The sequence below is a fragment of the Eulemur rufifrons genome, chromosome 5, assembly GCF_041146395.1.
Source record: "Eulemur rufifrons isolate Redbay chromosome 5, OSU_ERuf_1, whole genome shotgun sequence".
Taxonomy (NCBI): domain Eukaryota; kingdom Metazoa; phylum Chordata; class Mammalia; order Primates; family Lemuridae; genus Eulemur; species Eulemur rufifrons.
Genome location: NC_090987.1, coordinates 438,044 through 461,629, shown reverse-complemented (window position 1 = coordinate 461,629; position 23,586 = coordinate 438,044). Strand labels below are relative to the sequence as shown.

Sequence of the window (23,586 nt, the reverse complement as noted above, 5' to 3'; positions counted from 1 at the left end):
GATAAACCCATCATAAGTTGAAAACGCATTTGACGTACTTAACCTACTGAACATCATAGCTTTAGCCTAGTGCACCTTGCGCACCTTGCGTTATCCTACAGCTGGGCTAAATGATCTGATGGCACAGCGCACCACGGCGTATCGGTGGTTTACGCTTGTGATCACGTGGCTGCCTGGGAGCTACAGCTGGCTGCCCCTCCCAGCTTCGCGGGAGAGTGTTACACTGCACATCACTAGCCTGGGAAAAGATTTGAGGTACAGTTTCTACTGAATGCGTATCACTGTCACACATCATAAAGCTGAAAAATTGTTAAGTTGAACCATTGTAGGTCTCGGACAATCTGTATACACATGTATACCACACACATCTGTATATATGCACATATACATACATACATGTATATAAAAACATACACATGCACACACATGTGTATGCATGTACATACTCACATCTACCTAATGACTGTGAGTATTTGCTGGTTGTGGCTGTTCCACTGCAGAAGCACTCGGCTGACTTACCACTGGACACTGCTCTAGGCCCTCTGAGGGGCCAGGAGGTACGTGGCTGCCCTGGCGGGTGTGAACTGGGACCTCATTGTGGTTTGGACTGGCGCTTCCCTAAGGCCAACGATGCTGAGAAGGCTCCCATGTGCTCGTTGACCATTCGTGTGTCTTTTTGGACACATGTCTATTCAAGTCTTTTGCCTATTTTTTATTTGGATGTTTTGTCTTCTTATCACTGAGTTGTAGAGTTCTTTATATATTCCGGATACAAATCCCTTGTTAGACATAAGACTTTCAAATAATTTTCCCATTCTGAGCATTGCCTTTTCACTTTCTTGATAGTGACCTTTAAAGCAAAGTATTTTAAATTTTTATACAATTCAGTTTTTCTATAGAAATCATAAATCTTAAATTTCCCTCATGTTCATTCTTTCTAATCCTCTAGGTCAGTCATATAAATCAGTAAAGGCCATAGGGTCACAGACCTGGATGAAAGCGAACTGGAGCTTAGAATTCAGGAAAATGAACTATGGATGTGACAACCATACCCCACAGGGCCCCCGACGCTTCCGTCCATGTGACGGGAGGCAGTGCTGCCAGCAAGCGTGTGGGATGAGGTGGCCGGGTTGCGTGTCCGAGTCCCCTGGCCGCTCTCCTGGCAGTGCCGTCCTGGGGACACACACATGCACACTGGCTGTGGCTGCTGCCTGCCAGTTCTGAGGGTCCTAGGCCAAAGCTTGCCACTTAAGTGGCAGTGGCCCCCTCACTTCCTGCCTCAGCCTACATAGTCATTTTACAAATGTGACTACGAAATGAGATGAGTGAGAACTTGATGAGTTCCTCCACTTCTGACAGCCATCGATGCGTCTGCGAACTTCTTAGGGACACATGAGTCACCTCCCCTTAGTTATTCTACCAACCACACCCAGATGCTACCAGACGCATGTTTAGCTGCCCACGAATTTTATATTTCTGCACAATTATTTATTGACATCACAGTAAGAGTCCAATCTTCATACTTTAATCAAATCAGCATAATCAAGATTGCCAAAAGTGGGTCTCTTTATTACTTGTTAAATAATTCCTTATATATTTATCCAGGTACAGGTGACCAAGTAAAAATATGCCCACTAGACGGAGGACAGACCCAGGGTTTTCCACATGTTCCCAAATTTCCATTTGGGCCACAGGTTTGACAAAGGTCAGCATTTTTGTTTCAAGGCAAATACCGTTTTCTATGAACACGGACCACGGCCCCAGCACTGGCCAACGGCTTAGGCAGACCACGCTGAGTCTCCGCTGCCCTCTGGCTTCCTTCCTCCCCCAGCGAGGGCCCCTCTTCCCCGGACAGGGGCCAGAGGACAGTGCCCGCCTTTCTCCGTGACCTCGGAAAAGGACTGAACATCATTTTCATTTAGCTGCTTTTTTATGTTAAATATGTTTCTTCACAAGGGTTTCTGAATTTAAAATTTTACTTTTAACTAGGAAATTAAAAAGAAAAATTTCTCCTGAATGAAATTTCATTTTAAGATATTTTTTCCTTCCAATTTTTGACGTTATTCACATTTATTGTAGAAAATGTAGCAAATATAAATAAATACATAAAGGGGAAAAATCACTCTACCTCCCACGACTGTTAATTATTATTATTATTGTTTGCTAACATTTTTGTGAATTTCCTTCCAGTCTTTTTGGTATATGTAATAACTACCGATACACAAGCAGACCATACATGAAATATAACTGGGCGCACGTCGTGCTGGGCCTGAGTTCTGTGTTTTGCGATGACGCAGACCCGAGAGCCAGTCTGGCTGCTGCTCTCTCCGTGCGGGCAGCTCTCGGCCCGGACACCCGGGAGCCAGCCGCTCCCCGAGACTGCTGAGACCCCCGCGACGGTCACTGCGTTTCCCCGGGCTCCGTGAGGAGGTGGCTCCATAGGGAAGTGAGAGACACACTTATGCTGCTCCCACGGGGCCGGCCAAAAACTCAGCAGGAAAGGGTGCGGGGATGGGCTGCTTCTAACGGCCTTGCAACGTTCCCACCACGAGGAAAAAACACTGACGTTCAAACATGTGATGCGAATTCACGTGACCCGCAGCCCCGTCCGTGGACGCGTGAGTGGATGCCGGCGAACACGTGCTCACGCGCCCTGGCTCGCGCCGCGATCTCGCGGGAACTCGCCTGGCACAGCGAGGCGAACACGTGCTCACGCGCCCTGGCTCGCGCCGCGATCTCGCGGGAACTCGCCTGGCACAGCGAGGCTTCCCGAGCAAGCGCCGCGAGGCTGGCGCCCGGTGCCTGGCGTTTGCTCTGTGCGTCTGATCTTCTGACGCCGTCTCTTCCCCTGGGGAGAAAGGAGTTGTTAACGTATGATCTTATGTTTTTGCGTGACATTGGCAAATGATTTTGGAGCCCGTTCTCCCGCTTTTGGCTGAGACCAGGCGAGCACAGCGCTCGCGGGAAGGGAGCCCGGGGCGGGCGCTGCGGCCTCCGCTCTGGTCCGCGCCGGTTAAAGTGGCAATCATTTATACGTTTCAGTGGACAGAATCAAAGGGTGATCGGAATTCATTCCGGGCAATTTCTCCTTTTGTTTTTCTTAATTCATGAGTATTAATATTCTCTAATGAGGATTTTTTATTTTGAGATTTTTTTTTGTTTGGTTGGAGGGAGCTCTGCTTCCCTCCTTCCCAGCAGTGCCGAGCATTAGTGAGCTAGCCAGGTAATGAAATATTCACAAAGTGTGCTAGCAACTTTTTGTAAAGGGAAGAGGAGGAGAAGGCTTGGTGCATCCTCTAATAAGAGCGGGTATTACTATAATTCTAAGGTTCTTGCGGAGCAGCGACGTAGTCCAGTGATTACAGTGTCAGTTTGATGCCGTCTCGCAATCTATTGTCTCCTGTAAGGGAGACTTGATGTGTGACAGGAGACTTAGCGACACAAACATCTAAGCTAAGAAACTGGGAGAGGAGAGGTCTGACAGGAGACCACAGCAACGGGATGGAGTCAGTATTGTGATAATTGCTGGGACTTATTATGCCTTTGCTAATGAAGTCAGCACTGGGCTGCCTTATGTGAATTCTCTTATTTAATTCCCACATAAACCTTTTGAAGTTGGTTCTATTTTTATCTCCACTCTCTGGATAAGGAAGCTGATACTAAAAAGTTTGAAACTTGCTCAAGACCATGCGGCGTAAATGGGGCAGGAAAGAGTAAAACCCAGATGTCACACTCCATCCAGGTCATTGCCTGTTACGTACTGACTGTATTGGCTCCCAAAATTTCATAATGGTATCACCACTCATTAAAATACGCCTGAAAATAAATTTGTCATGCTCTCTGATGGCTACTGTCAAAAATTTGCAGTAAAGAGTTACTGATAAAAAATAACAAATGTGATTACAAATAATACTATACATCTCCATAGTATGCTCTCACAAAGCAAACTGAAAGTGATTGGAAAGCTAAAGTTGCTAGTGTTTCTTCTAAAAAAGAGGGACGGGTGGGGTGGGCGCCCTCAGACCACATCTCCTACAGGAGCCGCGGCAGCTGCTCCCCAGCCCTCGCCGGGGGCGGGGGGGGGGGGGGGGGGGGGGGGGGGCGCTGGACTGAAGACGTCCTGCAGCTGTCAGGGCTGTGGGAAGAGAGGGGAAAGTTTCACAATTCAGTTCACAAATATCTATGAAGCACTTCTTATGGGCGAGACCACAGCAGTCCCCAGAGAATACAAAGGTGCATTTCTGCAAGGGATGAATAAGACGACTGCACAAATAACAAAGCATGAATGCGACTGTATGATCTGACAAGCTGACAAATGCTAGGAGTGCAGAGGAGGAAGCCGGCCTGCTGGAGAGGGTGCCCGAGGGTGTTCCTGAAGGTGAAGACATTCCAGAGGGAACCTGAGTTAGGATTTCAGCAGAGACTGGGAAGAGAAGGGGGGGAGTATGTTAAGAGGAAGGACGGGCAGAAGGCAGCAAGTCACACCACAGGGCGTGGTCTGTCTGGACGGCAGGGCCGAGGGCCCCCAGGGCTGAGGACTTCCCTCTCTGTACCTGTGAAGCAGCCCCCAATCTACCTCCTGCCTCTCTCTCTTATTCTGGACATTTCGTATACATGGAAGCATACAATTTATGGTGTGTAGAAGCACTAAGAAGGACCTTGCCCAGAATGCAAGAGTTCCCGGAGGGCCCCCGAAGGGGCAGGAGTCATCTGGACAGCAGCTGGGTGTGCAGGAGCCTGTCTGGGGCGGGGGCTGCTCTGAGGTCCCTGTGGCTGTGGGGGACCGAGGAGAGGCTGGCTAGGGTAGCAAGTGGGGGGCTTGTCGGCCACGTGATGCACCTGGTAGCACCCTGATCACAGCGGACCTGACATGCTCAGGTTTCCTCTTTAGAAAGCCCCCTGCACCTGCGGACGGCATGGAGGGACCGCACAGGTAGGCAGTGAACGGAATGAAGCCAAAGGCCCGTTTATCACCCGTGGCTCCTGGACACAAGCTCACGGAAGCCACCCAGCAGCTTTGCTAAACCCGCTCAGTGTCCCCAGTTGCTTTTGGCTTCATCTCCACTCAAGGCACAAATATAATAGAAGAATAGGTTCTTAAAGCACGGTTGAGATTATTTACAATTAGCTAGCCAAAGATGGAAAGTGAGACAATGTAATGATGTGTTGTTTGACACATAATAGCAGAATGCGAAACTGTAACCTTGCTTTTTTCTGATTTACATTTATATTGTAGACGCTGACAACATCTGGGATAAGTAAACATTACATTTTCTATCGTGAAATATCTGAAAGCAACATACTAAACCTTTTAGTTTTTAAAAATGAAAGCCATTGGAAACATTTTTGCATTCTGACATAAAAGAAACTGTTAATGTATCTGTACATTCTTTTACACAATTAATATGAAAATTAGACTTTGCCCCTTGTAAACTTGCTCAGCTGTAAACAAGCCGTCCTGGAGATTAGATCAAACACTGAGCTCGTCGATGGCACTGAAGTAAATAATGACATCACGGTAAATCAGAGCCCTACAGATGTTAGACAAAAGGAAGATTTTTTTACATCTTTATTGAGATATAAATTATGTACCACAGGAGTCACCCATTTAAAGTGTCCAGTTCAGTGGTTGTAACATATTCATAGAGTTGTGCAGCCATCACCTACTCTCTAATTCTAGAATGTTTCCTTCGCTCCAGAAGGCAGCACCGTACCCACCAGCATTCACTCCCCAAACCCCAGCCCCGTCGGACACTGGTCGACTTTCTGTCTCTACAGATTTGCTTTTTGTGGACATTTCACCTAAATGGAACCATACAACATGTGGTCTAACAAAGATCATTTTGAACTGTAATTTTAATAGCTGTGAATCCACGATGAGAAACGCTTTGCACTGCGACTTCGATTGCTATCCTAGTGAGAAGCAGTGGCAAAGAAGCCCACTGGAAGTTGTCGACATGCCTGAGCAAGGGTCTCTGAGAAGCTTCCGTCCCTGCCACACGCCCAGCACTTCCGCTCGTGTGATGCGTGACGGTGGCCTCACCTGCTTCGTCTGCAAACTACGAGCGGTGCAGGCCCTACCTGCCTCCGTGCCTCACCGTGGACTCTAGAATCTCCTTTAGCCTCCGACCATGGGACAGTCAGGCCTTACTTGACACACCCTAAGTACTCATTTTCCATTTAAAGTGCGTGTACGTCCACACTAGCACACGTGTCAATTTGAATGTGGTGGTTTCCACCTGCTTCAACCCTGTGTCTGTTGAAGTGCTGTGCTGCAGGGAACTTACTGTGTTGATCTCATTTCAATGACATTCTGTCTCTTTTATTACATAGATTTTAAATTCTGAGAAATTTCAACCCCCATCTTGGAAAAAAATCAAGAAAATAGCCCATTTTCTGACTAGGTATTAATTTTATTAGCAATCTCTATTTTGGATATATTTTGGTTATCATTTTACTTTTTCAGGCTTATTAAACTCTTCTTATATATTAACTAAAGAAAATATTATCACTGATTTATTTGATATGTTCTCTTTTCTGACAGTAGAAATTAAGATAAAAATTTCCCTAAAAGCAGTTTTACAATCAATTGTGAAACTTTTGTGAAAGTGAAAAAGCCCAGGTGAAAAATTGTGTATTATAGCAATAGCTACTTTGCTTTGTAACACACTGTCACTATCCTCGTACTGCGATTCTGTCTCTAAATCAATCAACCACATGTCTGTACTCAGCTGTGTAGAAAACATACCAACTTGTCATTCACCCAATTTGGGGAAAGTTTTCTTTTTTTTTTTTTTTTTTAAGAAATGATTTATACTATTTTCACCGAAAGCATTTTCAAGTCTGTTGAATCCAAATTGTTATGGTACTAAATAGGCAAATGAAATAATACCAGAATACGAGCTGTGCAAGCCTGTGGGAAAGCAGAACCGCAGGGCCGTGAGGAAAACACTCTGGAGCACCTGGTGCCAGAGCTGGTCTGCTCCTGCCTGGCGCTCAGGCCCGCACCTCACGCCGCCTGCCGCTGCCCTTGGTCTCAGGGAGGGTGAGAAACGTGGCGCCGTCCCCTGGGCCTCCCACGGCACACATCCCCGTGTCGGCTGGCAAGGCCGACAGTGCACCCCGGAGCCCCTGCATTTTGTTACTAACAAGCACAGCTCGCCAGTAACTAAACCCACACACTTGACCACTGTTGTCTCTTCCGATGACAGTCCCGGGGCCATGGAAGTGGCCTTTGGGTAATTACAGAGAGATAGTAACAGCCCCACCTTAAATTGCATACTTTGTGTCAGGCACCAGGCTCAATGCTTAAAATATATTATCTCTTTTGCTTCCCATAAAAGCTTGGTGAGGTGGGTGTCACTGTCCCCATTTTACAGGTGAGGGAGCTCAGTGAACCATGTCGTCATCTGCTCCTAGAAGGGAACTGAAAACAAGACGGTCCTATTCACACTTTGGTGAACGGTAAGACGCACTCCTGCCTGTCCTCTGCAATTGTCGTGTTCTGCTTCAATTAGCACAGTAGCGTGTTCGCCCCACCGCCGAGTCAGTGCAGATGGATGTTAGCAGGCAGCACGGGCCTACGCAGGGCACCTTGGCCCGGTCGCTGCCTCTCTGTCCTCCGCCTGCGCACCTTGTCAGAGCCGCAGCCGTGGGGCCTGGAGCTCTCACAGCTCCCGGGTGCGGCAGCCTCCGGCAGCCACAGCACCTGGAGCGAAGCAGAGGAGAGGCAGAGCGTCAAGAGAGCACCGGCTGGGCACCAGACCCTGTGGGACTCTCTCACGTAGACTCCTGAGAGCCTGTCTGTGAGCTTTCACGTGCTGCCTCCACAGAAAGAACCAGCCCCGGCCTTCTCTCCTGGACCAATGTGCCGTGCAAGTCCTGGCGTGGGGAGGGAACCAGCCTTTCCTGAGCCACAAATGTGGGTGCGTGGCGGACCAGGAGCTTTTCTCTTGTCCTGAGAATGGGCATCGCTAATGCAATCTCCAGCTCAAATAAAATAATACAAATGAAAATGTTCTCAAGTAGACTCACTGTTTTGACCTGGCAGCACTGTAGGACACTTCAAATAGTGCAGGAAGTTAAAATACAGAAGACAGAGAAAGGAAAATGACTAATTCAATTGGATATGTTGTCTTCAGACAATTGCACTCGCTGGAAATAAGTCCTGCTTTTATCATTTAAGTAAGTGACCTGCATTTAAGACCAACACAGTCTCCACCCACTTGGCCATGCTGTCCACGTGCTCACAAAACAGAGTGTTGAAGTGGTGCTAGAGACCAAAAAAATTATTTAAAAAAATTTAAAAAAGCCAAAAGGGGCCGGGCGCGGTGGCTCACGCCTGTAATCCTAGCACTCTGGGAGGCCGAGGTGGGCGGATCGTTTGAGCTCAGGAGTTCGAGACCAGCCTGAGCAAGAGCGAGACCCCACCTCTACTAAAAATAGAAAGAAATTATATGGACAGCTAAAAATATATATAGAAAAAATTAGCCGGGCATGGTGGCGCATGCCTATAGTCCCAGCTACTCGGGAGGCTGAGACAGGAGGATCGCTTGAGCCCAGTTTGAGTTTGAGGTTGCTGTGAGCTAGGCTGACGCCACGGCACTCACTCTAGCCTGGGCAACAGAGTAAGACTCTGTCTCAAAAAAAAAAAAAAAAAAAAAAAGCCAAAAGGGCAACTGACAAAGTAAGACAGGTTAAAATGTTATCTTTACTGAAAATTCTTCTTTGATCAGCGACAACTCATCAGAAATATGCATACACGCCCCCACACTCCACACAGATGAATGCAACTAAATTTCTGCATAGACATTTTATAGAGAAGACTAAGTATGTTTTCCTATTAGGAACTATCACTGCCTTTAAGTGGAATAAAAATGTCTATGTTTATTATTAAAAGTACACATAAGCATAGATACAGAGGAAAATCACACAAAAATGCTTACAGCGATTATCTCTGGGCAAAGGAAAGTTAGATAATTTTAATCTTTTTACTTAAACTTTAAAAATTCTGACAACGAACATGTATTATTTTTATACAAAAATGAAATTTTTCTTTTTTCAACAAATACATTAACAAGTGCTTTTTTGTCTTTCCTCACATCTGTGCTTCCTTCTCGTGGAGAGTGTTTGGCTTTCCAAGGTGAATCTGTTGTGCCAGTAACACACTTTCTAGATCTTTTTGTGATTCAGTCTTAAACATTGCTGAAGGTAGTGTCTGGAAGTCACTTTCTGCCCTTCCAGTTGAAGAAGAAAACAAGTCCCCCACCTATGGTTTTGCTTTGTCACCCCCCCCACAGCACGCAGAGGAGGACGGGGGCACCCGTGCCCAGGCGTGTGCAGGACCCTCCCCACGGGATGGGATGGCAGCCCGGCGGGGACAGAGGACACACTCAAGCTGTTCTGCAATCTAGTGACACAAAGTCTTGGTCTATTCTAGAAAACAGTCATGGACACACGCAATCAGGACCTGTATTTCTCTGTCCATTACAGAAAGATCTCTAATGCTTTTAGTTTCAACTTAAACTAAGATTTTCACAATATGAAATTTTCATGGAAACTGCCTTCAGCATAATAAGTACAAGTAATTTATCTGATAAAAGAATGTCAACAGCAAGTACAGTATAATTTGTGTGGTGACAAATTGCACCTGTCCTTCCCAGGAAGAAAGGGACACTGCTGGGCATGGAACAAATGGGGCAGGGTCAACTATAAGCACTGGTGTCAATATGCAGCTCCCAGACACACGGCTTGGTCCTTTCAGAGGCGGATGCAAATTGTACCTAATAAAGTTATTATAAATAATTGCTCCTCTCTCCCCTGCACAGTCAGTGCCTTGGGAATGGGAGAAGAGGCAGTTATGAATGAGACACCTATAAATTATGAATTAGGAGACGTCTGATGTGGCACTCCTGATTCCACTGCAGTCAGGATGTATTTTCAAAGATTAGTAATATCAGTTATGAAACTGGAGGTCAAATTGACCGGGAGACTTAGCTAGCAAGGGTGAGGGATGCAGCATGCAGAATGTCTTCAGGGTCCTCGCAGGGTAACTGCAGATTCCTCGTGGCAGGTCACAGGAGAGGCAAAAGAGAAGGTGTTTGTTTTTCACATGATAATGGCCAGAAAAAAATAGGAGACATAAGTATTATGAACAGGAAAATCAGTCATCGATAGTATTATGGGTGAAGGCGTCTCATGATGAGTGTGAGGAGAGGCGCTTGGTGATACCCTTAGGGCAAAAATATCCAGAAGTAGCCCAAATCCACCTGAAACCTTTCCAGGCTGTGGGAGGTGCTGCACGTCACTACATACCAAGCAACATGAGCAGACACGGACCGAGAGAAGGAGGGAAACTGATGTGTAGGCCCAGGAGGGAAGGCGCCCTGCGTGTCCGCCAGCACGTAGGCATCTGCCGTGACAGCGCGGAGAACGCTCAACTGGGCGGGCATCACACCACATGGAGGGGGCTCCACTTTCAGCAGTACCGAAGTCGGTCAGAATCTGTTCCTGCCCCGGGCTACACCTCTCTCCCACGTGACCTGCTGTCTTACTCGATTTTGTGTTTGTGGTTTGGTTTTGCTCTCAGGCCTCGCAGTTGGTGAACGATGCAGTCTGCCCAGCGTGGGGTGGGGGGTGCCAGCAGGAGGCCCAGAGCACTGTCACAGGGGTGGTGACCCTGTGGCCACCAGCTGGGCTGGCCGCGTGAGCTGCCACCGCCACTGCTGTTTGGTGGTGCCCTGGGGCCTGTGACCCTGGTCTCCTCTGTTGTCACCTCGCCTTTCTCCTTTACACATCCCTTGGTTTTCTTGACTTTTCCAGGAATACCTTGGAAGGGCTTTACCTCCCAGGTTGGCCAAGATGTAGAGTCAGTCTGAGGGTCTTGGCCGTGGGCTGTTGAAGGGAGCCGGACTAAGTCCCGGATGGGGCCAGAGGAGACCCAGGCATCCCGCAGACTTTCTCCAGGCCCTGCCCTTCAAGGTCACGTGGTCAACCCACAGCCCTTCCACGTCCGTCCGTGGCTCTGGTCTGCGCGTCTCTGGAGAGCGGGGAAGAGCCACAGTCGCACCTCACTGGGACGTTGCGCTGGCCTTGGGCAGAGCCTCCTGGACGGGGCCTCCAGGGGCACAGTCCTCAGTGATATGTTTTCCCTCCTGTACCCAGAGCGAAGCCTCCGTCAGGCCCACGGCCCTGTGCGGCGCAGCCCCCGAGTCTCTGATGCCGGCCTGGACACGCAGCCTCTTCAGCAGCCCAGACGCACCTCTGTCTGTCCAGCTCGGACGGGCCACAGGAGCCACGGCAGCCACAGGTTCTCTGCCGTGGCCAGGAGCTGAAGCCTTCGCTCTGGGTTCGGACCCACTGTCCCTCTGCTCTCTCTGGCCTGTAGAGCCGGACCACCGAGGGCGGGGCGGGGGCGCGTCTGAAGGCGCGTCCCGTGAGAGCCAAGCCTCTTCTCCAGGCTGAGCTCGTGGCCACGATTCCCTTCCTTTCTTATCCTAGGAGGCCTCACGCAGTTCTTTGTTTCCATGACAACTTTATCGAGACGTACGTCACGTGCCATGCCACTACCCTACTTTACACGCTCAATTCAGTGGGGTTAGTAACTCACCCCACGCTCAGCGCAAATCACATTGCTGTCTGTCCTCCTCCAGTCTCTTCTCCCTGGTGGGCCTGTGCCCTGCGGACGGTCCCTGTGTTCTCATTCTCGGGGGGGCTATGGGGGGCTCCTGCACTCGGGCCACGTCCCTCTCTTCTTCAGAAGCTTTCAAATAACAACTCTTATGCAAACATGCGATGAGTAGGAGCCAAAGATTTTATTCAACTTATTAATTAATGAGGAGAGATAATGGGGGAAGATACAGTGACTAAGATATTAGAACTGGTTCAAAGAGTATCTCAGGACCTTGGGATGTTTAGGCAATTTAATAAAGGAATATTAAGACAAGATTGCTCAGTTAGATACAAAACTGGTTGATATCCTAAAGAACAGTAAACTATACCCTTTGGGGTATATTTTCCTACTTGTGTTAAAATGTAGGTTTTATTATTATTTGGGTATGATGAGGCCAACAGATCAGGAGACAAGTGCCATTGAAAAGACAGTTTGTTACTCACGGCTGCCAACGGAAGGGGTCTGCCACGCCACGCCACGCCACGCCACGCCACGCCACACAGGGCCATGTGGGGTAGCCCAGGGTTGGTCGGAGGCAGAGGTGAGAGCCTTTATATGTGACAACAAGCAGTTCACATATATGTTTCTGCGGGAAGGAATGGGTGAGGCAGGGCCAGGAGGCTGCGCAGGTTTAGTGCTGGCTGGTGCGGGTCATTTCAGCGGGTGTGGACGCTGTCCTGGTTGGGGGATTCAGAGCTCCAGACATGAGCTGGCTGCGAGTGTGGGCTTTGGACTGGTGGTTTGCAGTGAAAGCTGTGCTTGCAGGGGAGTCGCTTGCCAGCTCTAGCAGCGCCAGCCCCAGGAGGGCAGTCTCTCCCCCGGGGAGCCCCAGGTGCCAGAGCATCAAGAATATAGAAAGTGAGACAATGCAGTTAATCCACAAGTAGACGGAAACTATTTGTACCTCTACTGACAAAGGTCTCCAAGTTATATGTGATTTTACTAAGTTCAGTACTTTCAATAAATAGTAAAGAGTGAGTTGAACAAAGTGCCTTCCCCTAATCCTTGGGTGGGGCTGTCCCTTTCTATGACATGAAATGACATTTGATCCTCATGTTTGTCTTATTTTCAGGTTCTAGCCATCAGTATTACCTTTGTAGAACTCGGGTGGCAGCTTCAGGTTAGAGGCTAAGAGCATGGAGTTAGAACCCGGGTTCAAAGTCTGTGAGCACTGTGAGGACTGCGACCTCTGTGCCATGGGTCCTCTGGGTCCTCTGGGTCCTTGTCGGGGAAGGGTGGAGGGTGCTGCTAGAACCGGCCGCACAGGGATGTTGTTATCAATTGTTGCCTGGTTTACGTTTTTCTACGCTTTTACTTTCAACCTTTCTGCATCTTTATATGTGATGTGAGATCTGTGAGACCCCAAGCACATAGTTAGATCTCATTTTTAACCCAATCTAACCATCTGACTTTTTATTGAAGCATTTAGTTTGTTTACATTTAACATACATAAAGTGACATTCAGGTTTATCTCTACCATCTTATTGCTTGCTTTTTGTTTTTTTGGGACAGAGACTTACTCTGTCGCCTGGCCTCCGGTGCAGTGGCATCATCCTAGCTCACTGCAACCTCAAACTCTTGGGCTCAGTGATCCTCCCACCTCGCCCTCCTAGAGTGCTGGGATTACAGGCGTGAGCCACTGCCCCTGGCCTGTTTGCTGTTCATTCCATCTGTTTTTTTTTTTTGTTTGTTTGTTTTTTTAACTCCTGTCATGGCTTCCTTGGATTAATAAAGTATTTTTATTAATCCATTTCCTCCCTCCACTAACTTGTTAGTTAAACATTCTTTTATAATTCTCTTAGTGATTGCTCTAGGGTAGTGCTGTCCAACAGACCTTTCTCCCATAATAGAAATATTCTGTGACTGTGCTGCCTCCCGTATACTACTCCCTGCCCCAGGATTTGGTGACAGCTGTATCCCTGTATAACAGGGACGTGCAAACTTTCTCTGCAAAGGACCAGATGGTAAATATTTTAGGCTTTGCAGGCTAAATGGTTTCTGCTTAACTTTGACACTATAGCTTGAAAGCAGTCATAGATAATATGTAAACAAATTAGTGTGGCTGTGTCCCCAAAATACTTTATGAAAACACATGGCAGGTGGATTTTATGTCCCACAAGTTTGCCTACACCTGCCCTATAGCCTCACCCGCTTTGGGGTGACCTTGCTCCCAGGGCTCCAACTCAGAATAGATCCTTTTCAGGATAGACACTACCTCCTCATCCAATCTCTTTGGCCTGGGGTGATAACAGTTTTCCACCATTGCTTGTCCCAGTTAATTCATCAAACCTATTTGGCTTTATTATTCCACCCATACCTCTATTAATAGTCCCTTAATTAGACTCTTTTCAGTTGAACACTTTGTGCCACCTTATCCTTGCTAAGATTCCAACATACATAACTTTATACTTACGTCATGGCAAGTATTTCATCGTGTCCTAAGTGACAATAAGCCATTCATGTATGTGTCTCCCTACATCACCAGACATCCTGGAGGGCAGATACCATGTATTGGTCCTGTTCATACCCACCATAAACCCTATTGTTGACTTCTGCAAGCAACCGGAGTGCAAAATCCTTCTAAATTGAAGAAGCAATGCAGAAATGGAGTCAGGAGAGGTCAGAATTAGGAAAAAAGATGAGTGTTATTTACTGAAGTGGGCAGGTGGTGAAAGAGTAATTTTACAGAGAGATGGAGTAGGTAAAGTAGAGCTGGTAGACTGTCTCAATGTCATCATGGGAAGGAAAAATTACAAGTAGTTGGTGTGAATGACTGTTGTTGAGTGGGGATGAGGACCTGGTGTGACCACTGTCAGTTGAGTGGGGTGATGAGATGGTGTGAGCAGTGTCAGCTGTTGAGTGGAGGTGATGAGATGGTGTGAGCAGTCAGTTGTTGAGTGGGGTGATGAGATGGTGTGAGCACAGTCAGTTGTTGAGTGGGGGTGATGAGATGGTGTGAGCAGAGTCAGTTGTTGAGTGGGGGTGAGGAGATGGTGTGAGCAGAGTCAGTTGTTGAGTGGGGGTGAGGAGATGGTGTGAGCAGAGTCAGTTGTTGAGTGGGGGTGAGGAGATGGTGTGAGCAGAGTCAGTTGTTGAGTGGGGGTGAGGAGATGGTGTGAGCAGAGTCAGTTGTTGAGTGGGGGTGAGGAGATGGTGTGAGCAGAGTCAGTTGTTGAGTGGGGGTGAGGAGATGGTGTGAGCAGAGTCAGTTGTTGAGTGGGGGTGAGGAGATGGTGTGAGCAGAGTCAGTTGTTGAGTGGGGGTGAGGAGATGGTGTGAGCAGAGTCAGTTGTTGAGTGGGGGTGAGGAGATGGTGTGAGCAGAGTCAGTTGTTGAGTGGGGGTGAGGAGATGGTGTGAGCAGAGTCAGTTGTTGAGTGGGGGTGAGGAGATGGTGTGAGCAGAGTCAGTTGTTGAGTGGGGGTGAGGAGATGGTGTGAGCAGAGTCAGTTGTTGAGTGGGGGTGATGAGATGGTGTGAACAGTGTCAGTTGTTGAGTGGAGGTGAGGAGATGGTGTGAACAGTGTCAGTTGTTGAGTGGGGGTGATGAGATGGTGTGAGCAGAGTCAGTTGTTGAGTGGGGGTGATGAGATGGTGTGAGCAGAGTCAGTAGTTGAGTGGGGGTGATGAGATGGTGTGAACAGTGTCAGTAGTTGAGTGGGGGTGAGGAGATGGTGTGAGCAGAGTCAGTTGTTGAGTGGGGGTGAGGAGATGGTGTGAGCAGAGTCAGTTGTTGAGTGGGGGTGAGGAGATGGTGTGAGCAGAGTCAGTTGTTGAGTGGGGGTGAGGAGATGGTGTGAGCAGTGTCAGTAGTTGATTGGGGGTGAGGAGATGGTGTGAGCAGAGTCAGTTGTTGAGTGGGGGTGATGAGATGGTGTGAACAGTGTCAGTTGTTGAGTGGGGGTATCCTTTGAGGGCAGTGTCCATGGAGTGGTGTGTTTTCATGTCACATATCAAGCAGCTACATTCAGGAAGTGGGAGCAACGAATTGAGAATATTCGTTAATTTTTAAAAAATGGACAGTAGTTTTAACGGGAAGGCAACATCCAGTTTGGAAGTTCCCGTGCAACTCGTGCTTCAAGCACACAGCGCGCAGGTGCGGAGCGGTAAACGCGGGAGTGACAAGGACCCAGCGGGCCCGGCTCGCCAGGAACTCGCGGGGAAGTCGCGGAGCACGAAGCGGAACAGACGCCGCCGCCGCCCTGCACCGCAGAGCCGCGGACCCCACGCGCCCGCACACAACACCCGCTAGACCCGCACAATCCCGCAGCCTCACTGCCCGCGGCGCATGCGCACTAGCCCAATGCACCTCCCTCTCGCGCCTCCGTCGCTCACTGACGTCAGCGGGTTTGGCGCAGCGGGGACGAGGCCTTAGAGTGCCACGCCTCCTGCGCGCAGCCTTCTCCGCCCGTGTCGTCATTGCCGGGACTCTCCGCAAGGCGGGGCCTCGAGACACCACGCCTTCCGCACTGCGATTTCGCCACCCGGTGACGTCATCGGGCGCCGACGCTTGGCGAGGCTACGGACGCCACGCCTTCTCACGCCCTGGGCGCTCAATGACGTTATTGGGAGTCGACGCCTGGCGGGGGCGGAGAGCGCAGGCAGGCGGCGCCTCCGCGGGGCGGCGCTGAGGGGAGGGCGGAGAAGGCGGGGAAGGAGGCTGAGCGAGGCGGAGCGGGCGCGGCGGCCGGAGCATGGCGGACCAGATCCCTCTGTACCCGGTGCGCAGCGCCGCGGCGGTGGCCGCAGCCAACCGCAAACGCGCGGCTTACTACAACGCCGCGGGGCCCGGGCCAGGGGCCGCCCGGCACAGCAGGTAACGCCCCGCACCCCGCGTCCGGGCTCCCCACTGCCCGCTCTCCGCGTCCTACGCCCCACGTCTCACACCCCGCGTACCTGCTCCCCACTGCCCGCTCTCCGCCTCCCACACCCCACGTCTCGCACCCCGCGTAGCTGCTCCCCACTGCCCGTTCTCCGCGTCCCACATCCCGCGTGTCCGCTCTCGGCACCCCGCACCCCCAGTCCCCGGAGCTAGGGGTGCCTGCCGTCGGGGCGGGCCCGCTCCCCCGGGTTCGGCGTCGGGCCGGGCTGTGCGGTCTCGGGAGTGAGCGGGTGCGAAACTTCCTGCGCAGCCGTGCGCGTGGTAAAGACCGCATACAACTTTTAATTAGTGTTGGAAATTACACCTTGAAATGATTCATTTCCACAAAGCCAAGTGGAGACATCAGGATTGTGTACTCGATACACTTTTAGACGTGGATGGATGTACAGAGTGCTTTTTGCCGGCAAGAACTTCTGCTTTTAGGAGTAAGAAGTGGAGATTCAGAAAGGTTAAATTGAGTAATGGGGCCACGGTTTAGTGGTAGAATTAAAACATACAGACCTTTTATTTAAAATGGAAGTCTCCTTACCATAGGTTGGATTTGGCTCATATTTCTCACCCAGAGAAAAGGAATGTTTTATAAAAGAAACTTTAAAACAGTATTGCTTCTTGTAGTTTGTGAAATTTTATTTTATTTCAGAGGAATTGTACAAGCAATTAAACTTTAATACATGGAGGAAAAAACACAGATTTCACTCAATTTTCATTGGTTTCAGAATTTGAGTTTTCCAGTTTTGGCTGTTTGAGAAACTAATAGAGAGCAGCTGTGTTATGGAGCTAATTTGCATCTTGGTGCCTTTACTTACTAGCTGTTTGATCTTAGGTGACTTGTTTGAACTCTAAGCCATAATTTCCTCCTCTGTGAAGTGGTGGATAATATTTTTTCTTAGGGCTTTTTTCAAGATTACAGGAGAACTGTGTCAGGTGCCCTTTTTCAGTGCTTGGTCAGAAGTGGGTTCTGCAGAGCTACCATTTCTCCTTTCCTCCTCGCTGTTACCTGCAAGAATAATTGCTTTCAAAATTCTCTGGTTAGTTTTAGTTGATTATTTGTAAATATGCCACCTGTTTCAAAGTGGGTTTCCATCACAGTGCAAATCTATCCGTTTTTGCTTCATGTATTTTAGCCTCTATTGTTAGTTATCCTTATGTCTTCTGGGGTGGATTGTTCCTTTTATTGTTAATGTAATGTTCTTTGTTTCTGGTAATTTTCTTTGCTCTGAAATCTTCTCTGTTAGGTTAATTTAGCCACTCATCTGTTGTTTGGATAGTTTCCATGGTGTTAGCTTTGAAGCTAACTATGTTGTTGAATTAGAAGTGGATTTCTTGTTGGGTCATGTTTTTTAACCACTCCACCAATCTCTGTCTTTTGATTAGTGTAGATAGACCATTTACATTTGAGATAATTACTGATACATTTGAACTTAAATATGTCATTTTATTATCTGTCTTCTCTTCCTTTTAATTCTCACTCGTATGGTTTTCTTTTCTTACCACCTGTTGGGTTACATGGACACTTTTTTGATATATGTACAGTGTTTTTGAATTTAGGTCTCTGTATAGTTTTCGTAGTGTTTGCTCTGAATATTACAATACAAATAGGTGACTTACCACCGTGGTGTATTGGTATCAGTATTTTACCACTTCCAGTAAAGGGTGGAAACCCTAGTTTCATGTAGGTTCCCACTTTAAATATCATATTCTGAGGCTCAGATGGTGTGTTACAATTTTTGTTTCAGTCATTGAATGTGTTTTATAAAACTCATGATAAGGATAGTCTATTGGGTGTACCCATCTCTCCTCTTTCTATTCTTCCTTCTTGATGTTGCAGAATTCTCTCTTTATTGTTTCTTTCTGTTTAAAGAACTTCCTATAACCAATATTAACATTTTTTCTTCTGAGAATGTCCTTATTTCCCCTTCATTCTTAATGGATGGTATTGTTGGATATAGAATTCTTGGTTAACAGCTCTTTTGTTAGTACTTGAAAAATCTTGTGCTACTTCCATCTTTCCTCCATGCTTTCTGATTAGGAATCCGCTGTCACTCAAATGGTGTTCCCCTATAGATAATGTGTCATTTCTCTCTGGCTGCTTTCAAGTTTTTACTTTGTCTTTAGTTTTCAGAAGTTTAATTATGATGTGTCTTATCATGGATTTCTTTGGGTTTATCTTGTTTGGTGTTCATTAAACTTCTTGAGTCTGTTGATTTTTTTTTTGTCTTTCACCAAATTTAGGGAATTTTTAGCCATCATTTCTTCAGCTATTCTTTTGTTCCCACTCTTTTTCCTCTCCATTTGGATTTCCAGTGACAAAAAAGTTGGATCTTATGTTGGTGTTACGTAATTTTCTTGGGCTTTTTTTTCCCCCCTCAGTCTCTTCTATGTATTGTTCAGATTGTGGGGAACCTGTGGCTTCGAGGCTACATGTGGCCTTCTGGGTCCTTGAGTGCAGCCTTTTGACTGAATCCAAATTTTACAGAACAAATCCTTTTAAAGAGAGAGGTTACAGGTTCCCTACCCCTGGAAGTTCCCTAATTCTGTGCACTGTTGTCTCCACTCTGCTACTGATCCCATCCACTAATGTTTTATTTCTATTACTGTATTTTTCAGTTTTATAATTTCTGTTTGTTTCAAGAGAATTTGTAATTGATTGTTGAAGCATTTTTATGTCTGCTGCTTTAAAATGCTTGTCATATAATTCCAGTATTTGAGTTATCTCAGTGTTGGTGTCATTTGATTGTATTTTGTATTTCAGTTGTAAATTCTGGCTCTTGATATGATGAATGGTTTCCAGTTGTATCTTGGGCATTTTGTATGTTATGTCAGGAGCAGCTAAGTCCTATTTTTATCTTTTGTTTTAGCGTGTAGCTGTCCTGGTTAGACTTATTCCATAGGTCCTGGCCTACATTTGTGGGCTGTGGTTCTAATTTTCAAAGTCTTTGTGCTGTAATCTTTGGTCTGTTTGGTTTATGTGGTACCACTGGGGCTCTTACTGGTCTCTGCTGGTGCTGGGGGCGGGGGAAGGGATTTTCCCTCACTGGTGCTCCCTGCGTGCCCGAGTGTGCCCTGGTGGGAGAGGTGCATCTTAGGCCCCAGGGAAGGAGACTTCCCCTGGCTCCTTATCAGTCTCTTGCTGGTGGTGCTGGGCTCTCCTGATGTAGCAGTGGTACTCCTGTTCCATGGGGGGTGAGGGGGTGGGATGAGCCTTCCTTGCTCCTTTCTTGTGTTCAGTTGAGGATTAAGAACTTTGGGCCAACTATTTAGCTTTCAATTGCCAATCTGGGCAGATGTAGGACTCATATTATAAAATTTTGTTTTTGGTAGATATAATACACTAAATTACTTTTTAAAAAAACTTCTTAGTTGCATTTTCTTATACAGCATACATTTTTCAAAACAAATATAAAAATAATTTTGAAATAAACTTCATTCACTTAACAGTTTCAAAGTATGAAATTAGTGATTTGTTATATATTAAGTCAAAAATAAGCTTGAAAATAGTTAAAATGGTAAATTCTATGTTAGCTATATCCATAATAAAAGAAATCTACAGATATAGGGGTTGGGGAGTGGGGAATGGAGAGACTTATTCTGAGAATAGATGGATATTGTCTGATTATCTGTAAAATACTAGTGTTTCTTGGTAGAGACAGCACAAATTTTTTTTAATGCTGGGTTTCTCATTCTGATGGTCTACACATAATTTTCTATGACTCTTAAAATTTTACAATTATGATAGTCTAATAAATATTTTACTAGATGTAGAAATCAAACTTTGTTGTGGTGGTTCACAGTTAAAAAGCTTGTTTTTTAAGGTTCAGATTCTTAGGACAGTGTTTATCTAATTGCTCAGGCCCAGGGTTCCTTGGAATCAGAGACATCTTCTTAGGGGTCTTCAAGAATATCCTTTAAAAGAGATCCGTAGTTTACCCAGGTATAAGAATTTTTTTTACACCTGCCAGAATAGAAATGTTTCACTTAATTTTTCTATAACTGGCAGGGTTAGCACGGACATAGAGTTGATAGTAGGGGCATCACAGTTTAGGCACCTGGACCATGTGTCCTGAGCTGACTGGCCAGATAGCTTCAAATTTCTGGATTTGCCTTTACATAATATTGGATATTGTACCATTAACTCTAATTCAGTAGTGTGTGTCAATTTATGTATAGCAGTGTAATTCTTATTTCGGGACACTGGCATTCAGTTTCCTTACAGAGCGTTTCAGAAATCATTAATCCTATGGGGAAATCATTTCTCAGCTCAAGGGACTGTTTCATTTTCCTTTTGTTTGTTTTTGCTAAGGTTGAGGAATGTTTTCAGGCACTATTCCTTTTTTTTTTTTTTTTTTTTGTTGAGACAGAGTCTCACTTTGTTGCCCAGGCTAGAGTGAGTGCCGTGGCGTCAGCTTAGCTCACAGCAACCTCAAACTCCTGGGCTTAGACGATCCTACTGCCTCAGCCTCCCGAGTAGCTGGGACTACAGGCATGCGCCACTATGCCCGGCTAATTTTTGGAATATAGATTTTTAGTTGTCCATATAATGTCTTTCTATTTTTAGTTGAGACGGGGGTCTCGCTCTTGCTCAGGCTGGTCTCGAACTCCTGACCTCGAGTGATCCACCCGCCTCGGCCTCCCAGAGTGCTAGGATTACAGGCGTGAGCCACCGCGCCCGGACCACTATTCCTTTAATCTTACATATTTATCGCTATTTTTTAAAAGTCTGTTTCACCATTTGTCTTAGTCTGTTTTGTTCTGCTATCACAGAGCACCTAAGACTAGGTAAGTTATAAAGAAAAGAAATTTATTTTTCACAGTTCTGGAAGCTGGGAAGTCCAAGATTGAGGTGCTGTCCTCACATGGTGGAGGAGCAGGAGAGAGTGAATCCACTCTCACAAGCCCTGTTTATAATGGCATTGATCCATGTGACAGTGGAGCCCTCGTGCCCAACACTTCCCATTAGGTCCCACCTCCCAACACTTGCATTGGGTTAACCTTCCAACCCATGAATTTGGAGGGGACAAAAGCATTGAAACTGTGGCACTGTTTGTCTGCTGTGCTTTTGTGGGAGGGAGAGTCCCAATTTCTTAATAGTTCGTACAATTTGCTGCTTACTAATGACTCATCAGTAACACAGTTGAACTTGGTAGCTGTATTTGGTGAAGGAAGTGTGCACATTTCTTTGTAGCACTTAGTCTTGTTGCTTTGTTTTTCTGCTTTATTAACATGCAGGCAAGGGGACAATGTTTATTTTTCTTAAAGGGAGTTTGAGCAGTAGGCATGTTTGTTTTTAAGGTATTGCTCACTTTAATATCAGTTGGTTTCTCATACATGTGTCTCATCAAAATGGAAACACTAAGGCTGTTAGATACTTGAAGGTAAAATGTGAGTTTTAAGCAAGTTACTGATCTGCTTTTACTTAGGTACGTGTATATGATGTGCCTTCCAGTCCTTGAGTGTTTGGTTGGAAGTTCCAATTGTTTTAGACCTTTGGCAGCAGTTCAGATAGCTGTCCTCGTTCCTTAGCATGGCAGTACTCTTGGGTTTGGTATCATTTGTTCTGTCGTCTTTGTTCACATTGTTTTTACTCATTTTAAAAATATGTTTCCAGAATTATACTTAATTGCTGGAAACGTTGATTTTTCTTGAGTGACAAACCAATTAAGTGTGTATGACACCCGGCAGCAAAGACACTTAAGATTCTGTGCTTATCCTGTCTCTGGAAAAAATCCATTATTCATTATCTTACTGTTTTTAAATACTGAGGTAAAATTTTCAGTACAATAGGAAATTGCTTTGGAAATGGAATAAATTACTCGCCAGTTCAAAGGCTCCATTTCTGAAGTCGGATTACTAAACATGATGTTGCTTATGTTCATTTTCCTTCAGAACTCGTTGTACTACTTTTCTAGCAATAAACTTGGTAAGATTGTGATTTTTGCTAAAATTCAACATAGTTGCCAAACGAACTTAATGAAAAAGACCAAAATCACATTTTGTGTATTATATTTAGGTGGTGTTTTGAATTTTAATTGCATTTTATATAAATATTCATTTTCTAGTTAACTGTTTTAAAAGAAGTGATCTTATACAGAGAAGTAAGAAAAAAGGACTTTTCAAGGGGAAAAATAATTTGTTTTAGGCCTTTTACTTCACAGATCATGTAATTTTTTGCCTAAATCATTTAAAATGTAACTTGTATATTGGTGCTCTGTGATGGTGTCAGAGTTGTTTGTAGGGGGTTGTATGGAGATGCTAAAATGAGTATCATTTTGATTGGTGGGGTAGGGTGTTCAAAAAAGGGGTGAAAATAAGTGTTAAGAATTTTTTCCATTTGTAAGCAAGACATATTCTCTTCATGTTTGAATGTACATATTTTAAAAGTCCTTTTCAAAAATAAAAATTATTCCCAGGTTCAAAACCTAAGTTAAACTCCTTCCTGTTTAACTGTTGCTGAGTCCCCTGTCTCTGCCCCCTCCCAGCTGCATTTGGTGTCCTCCCCCAGCTGGCAGCGTCCTGCCCGCGCGTTCCCCTGGCTTCTCCAGGGTGCCGGTCAGCCAGCCTGCCTAGACCTTCCAAGGGTGGCTGCTTTTCTTCCAGGTGTCGCCTCTTGAGACCCGGCTCCCTGATGATCTAAGGAAGACCCCTCCCTCACTTCCAGGCTCATCACCCTGCTCTCTTCTCTTCCTGTGACAACACTTCTCCCTTTGACACTAGATAGAAACACTAGGTTAACGGTGGTTGGGGACAGAACAGTCGGCACGGTGCCAGGGCCCCACCGGCAGCTCATTCACCAGCTGCAGGTGGGAGTGTGCTGCAGTCAGCACCGTGTGAGGACAGTTGCTTCAGTGACAGACTGCGTGCTACGACGGTGGTCCCGAAGGGGGTGACTCGGTTTCCTGGTAAGGCCACTTGCTGCAGTATTTTGCAGTTACGAGATGTTAAAAAGGCGATAGAGAAACTTGGGTGGCAGTTTAGCATTGGCCGCCTCTTAGAAGGATTTCTTCCCTCCATTGAATTCCACTCGTGTGGGGTTTCTT

General features: G+C 46.5%; 1 protein-coding gene across 2 annotated transcripts in view; it reads left to right on the top strand.

Moving 5' to 3' along the window:
- Window positions 1-16,352: 16,352 nt before the first annotated feature.
- The window catches only part of ATP9B (ATPase phospholipid transporting 9B (putative)), a 189,957-nt gene continuing 182,723 nt past the window's right edge, over window positions 16,353-23,586 (top strand). Inside the window, exon 1 of one of the 2 annotated variants that reach the window (XM_069468330.1) lies at window positions 16,353-16,486. In XM_069468330.1, the coding sequence (XP_069324431.1) occupies window positions 16,365-16,486 (122 nt within the window). In that variant the 5' untranslated portion in view covers window positions 16,353-16,364. The remainder of the gene's footprint in view (window positions 16,487-23,586) is intronic. The other variant, XM_069468331.1, reaches the window with a different exon arrangement.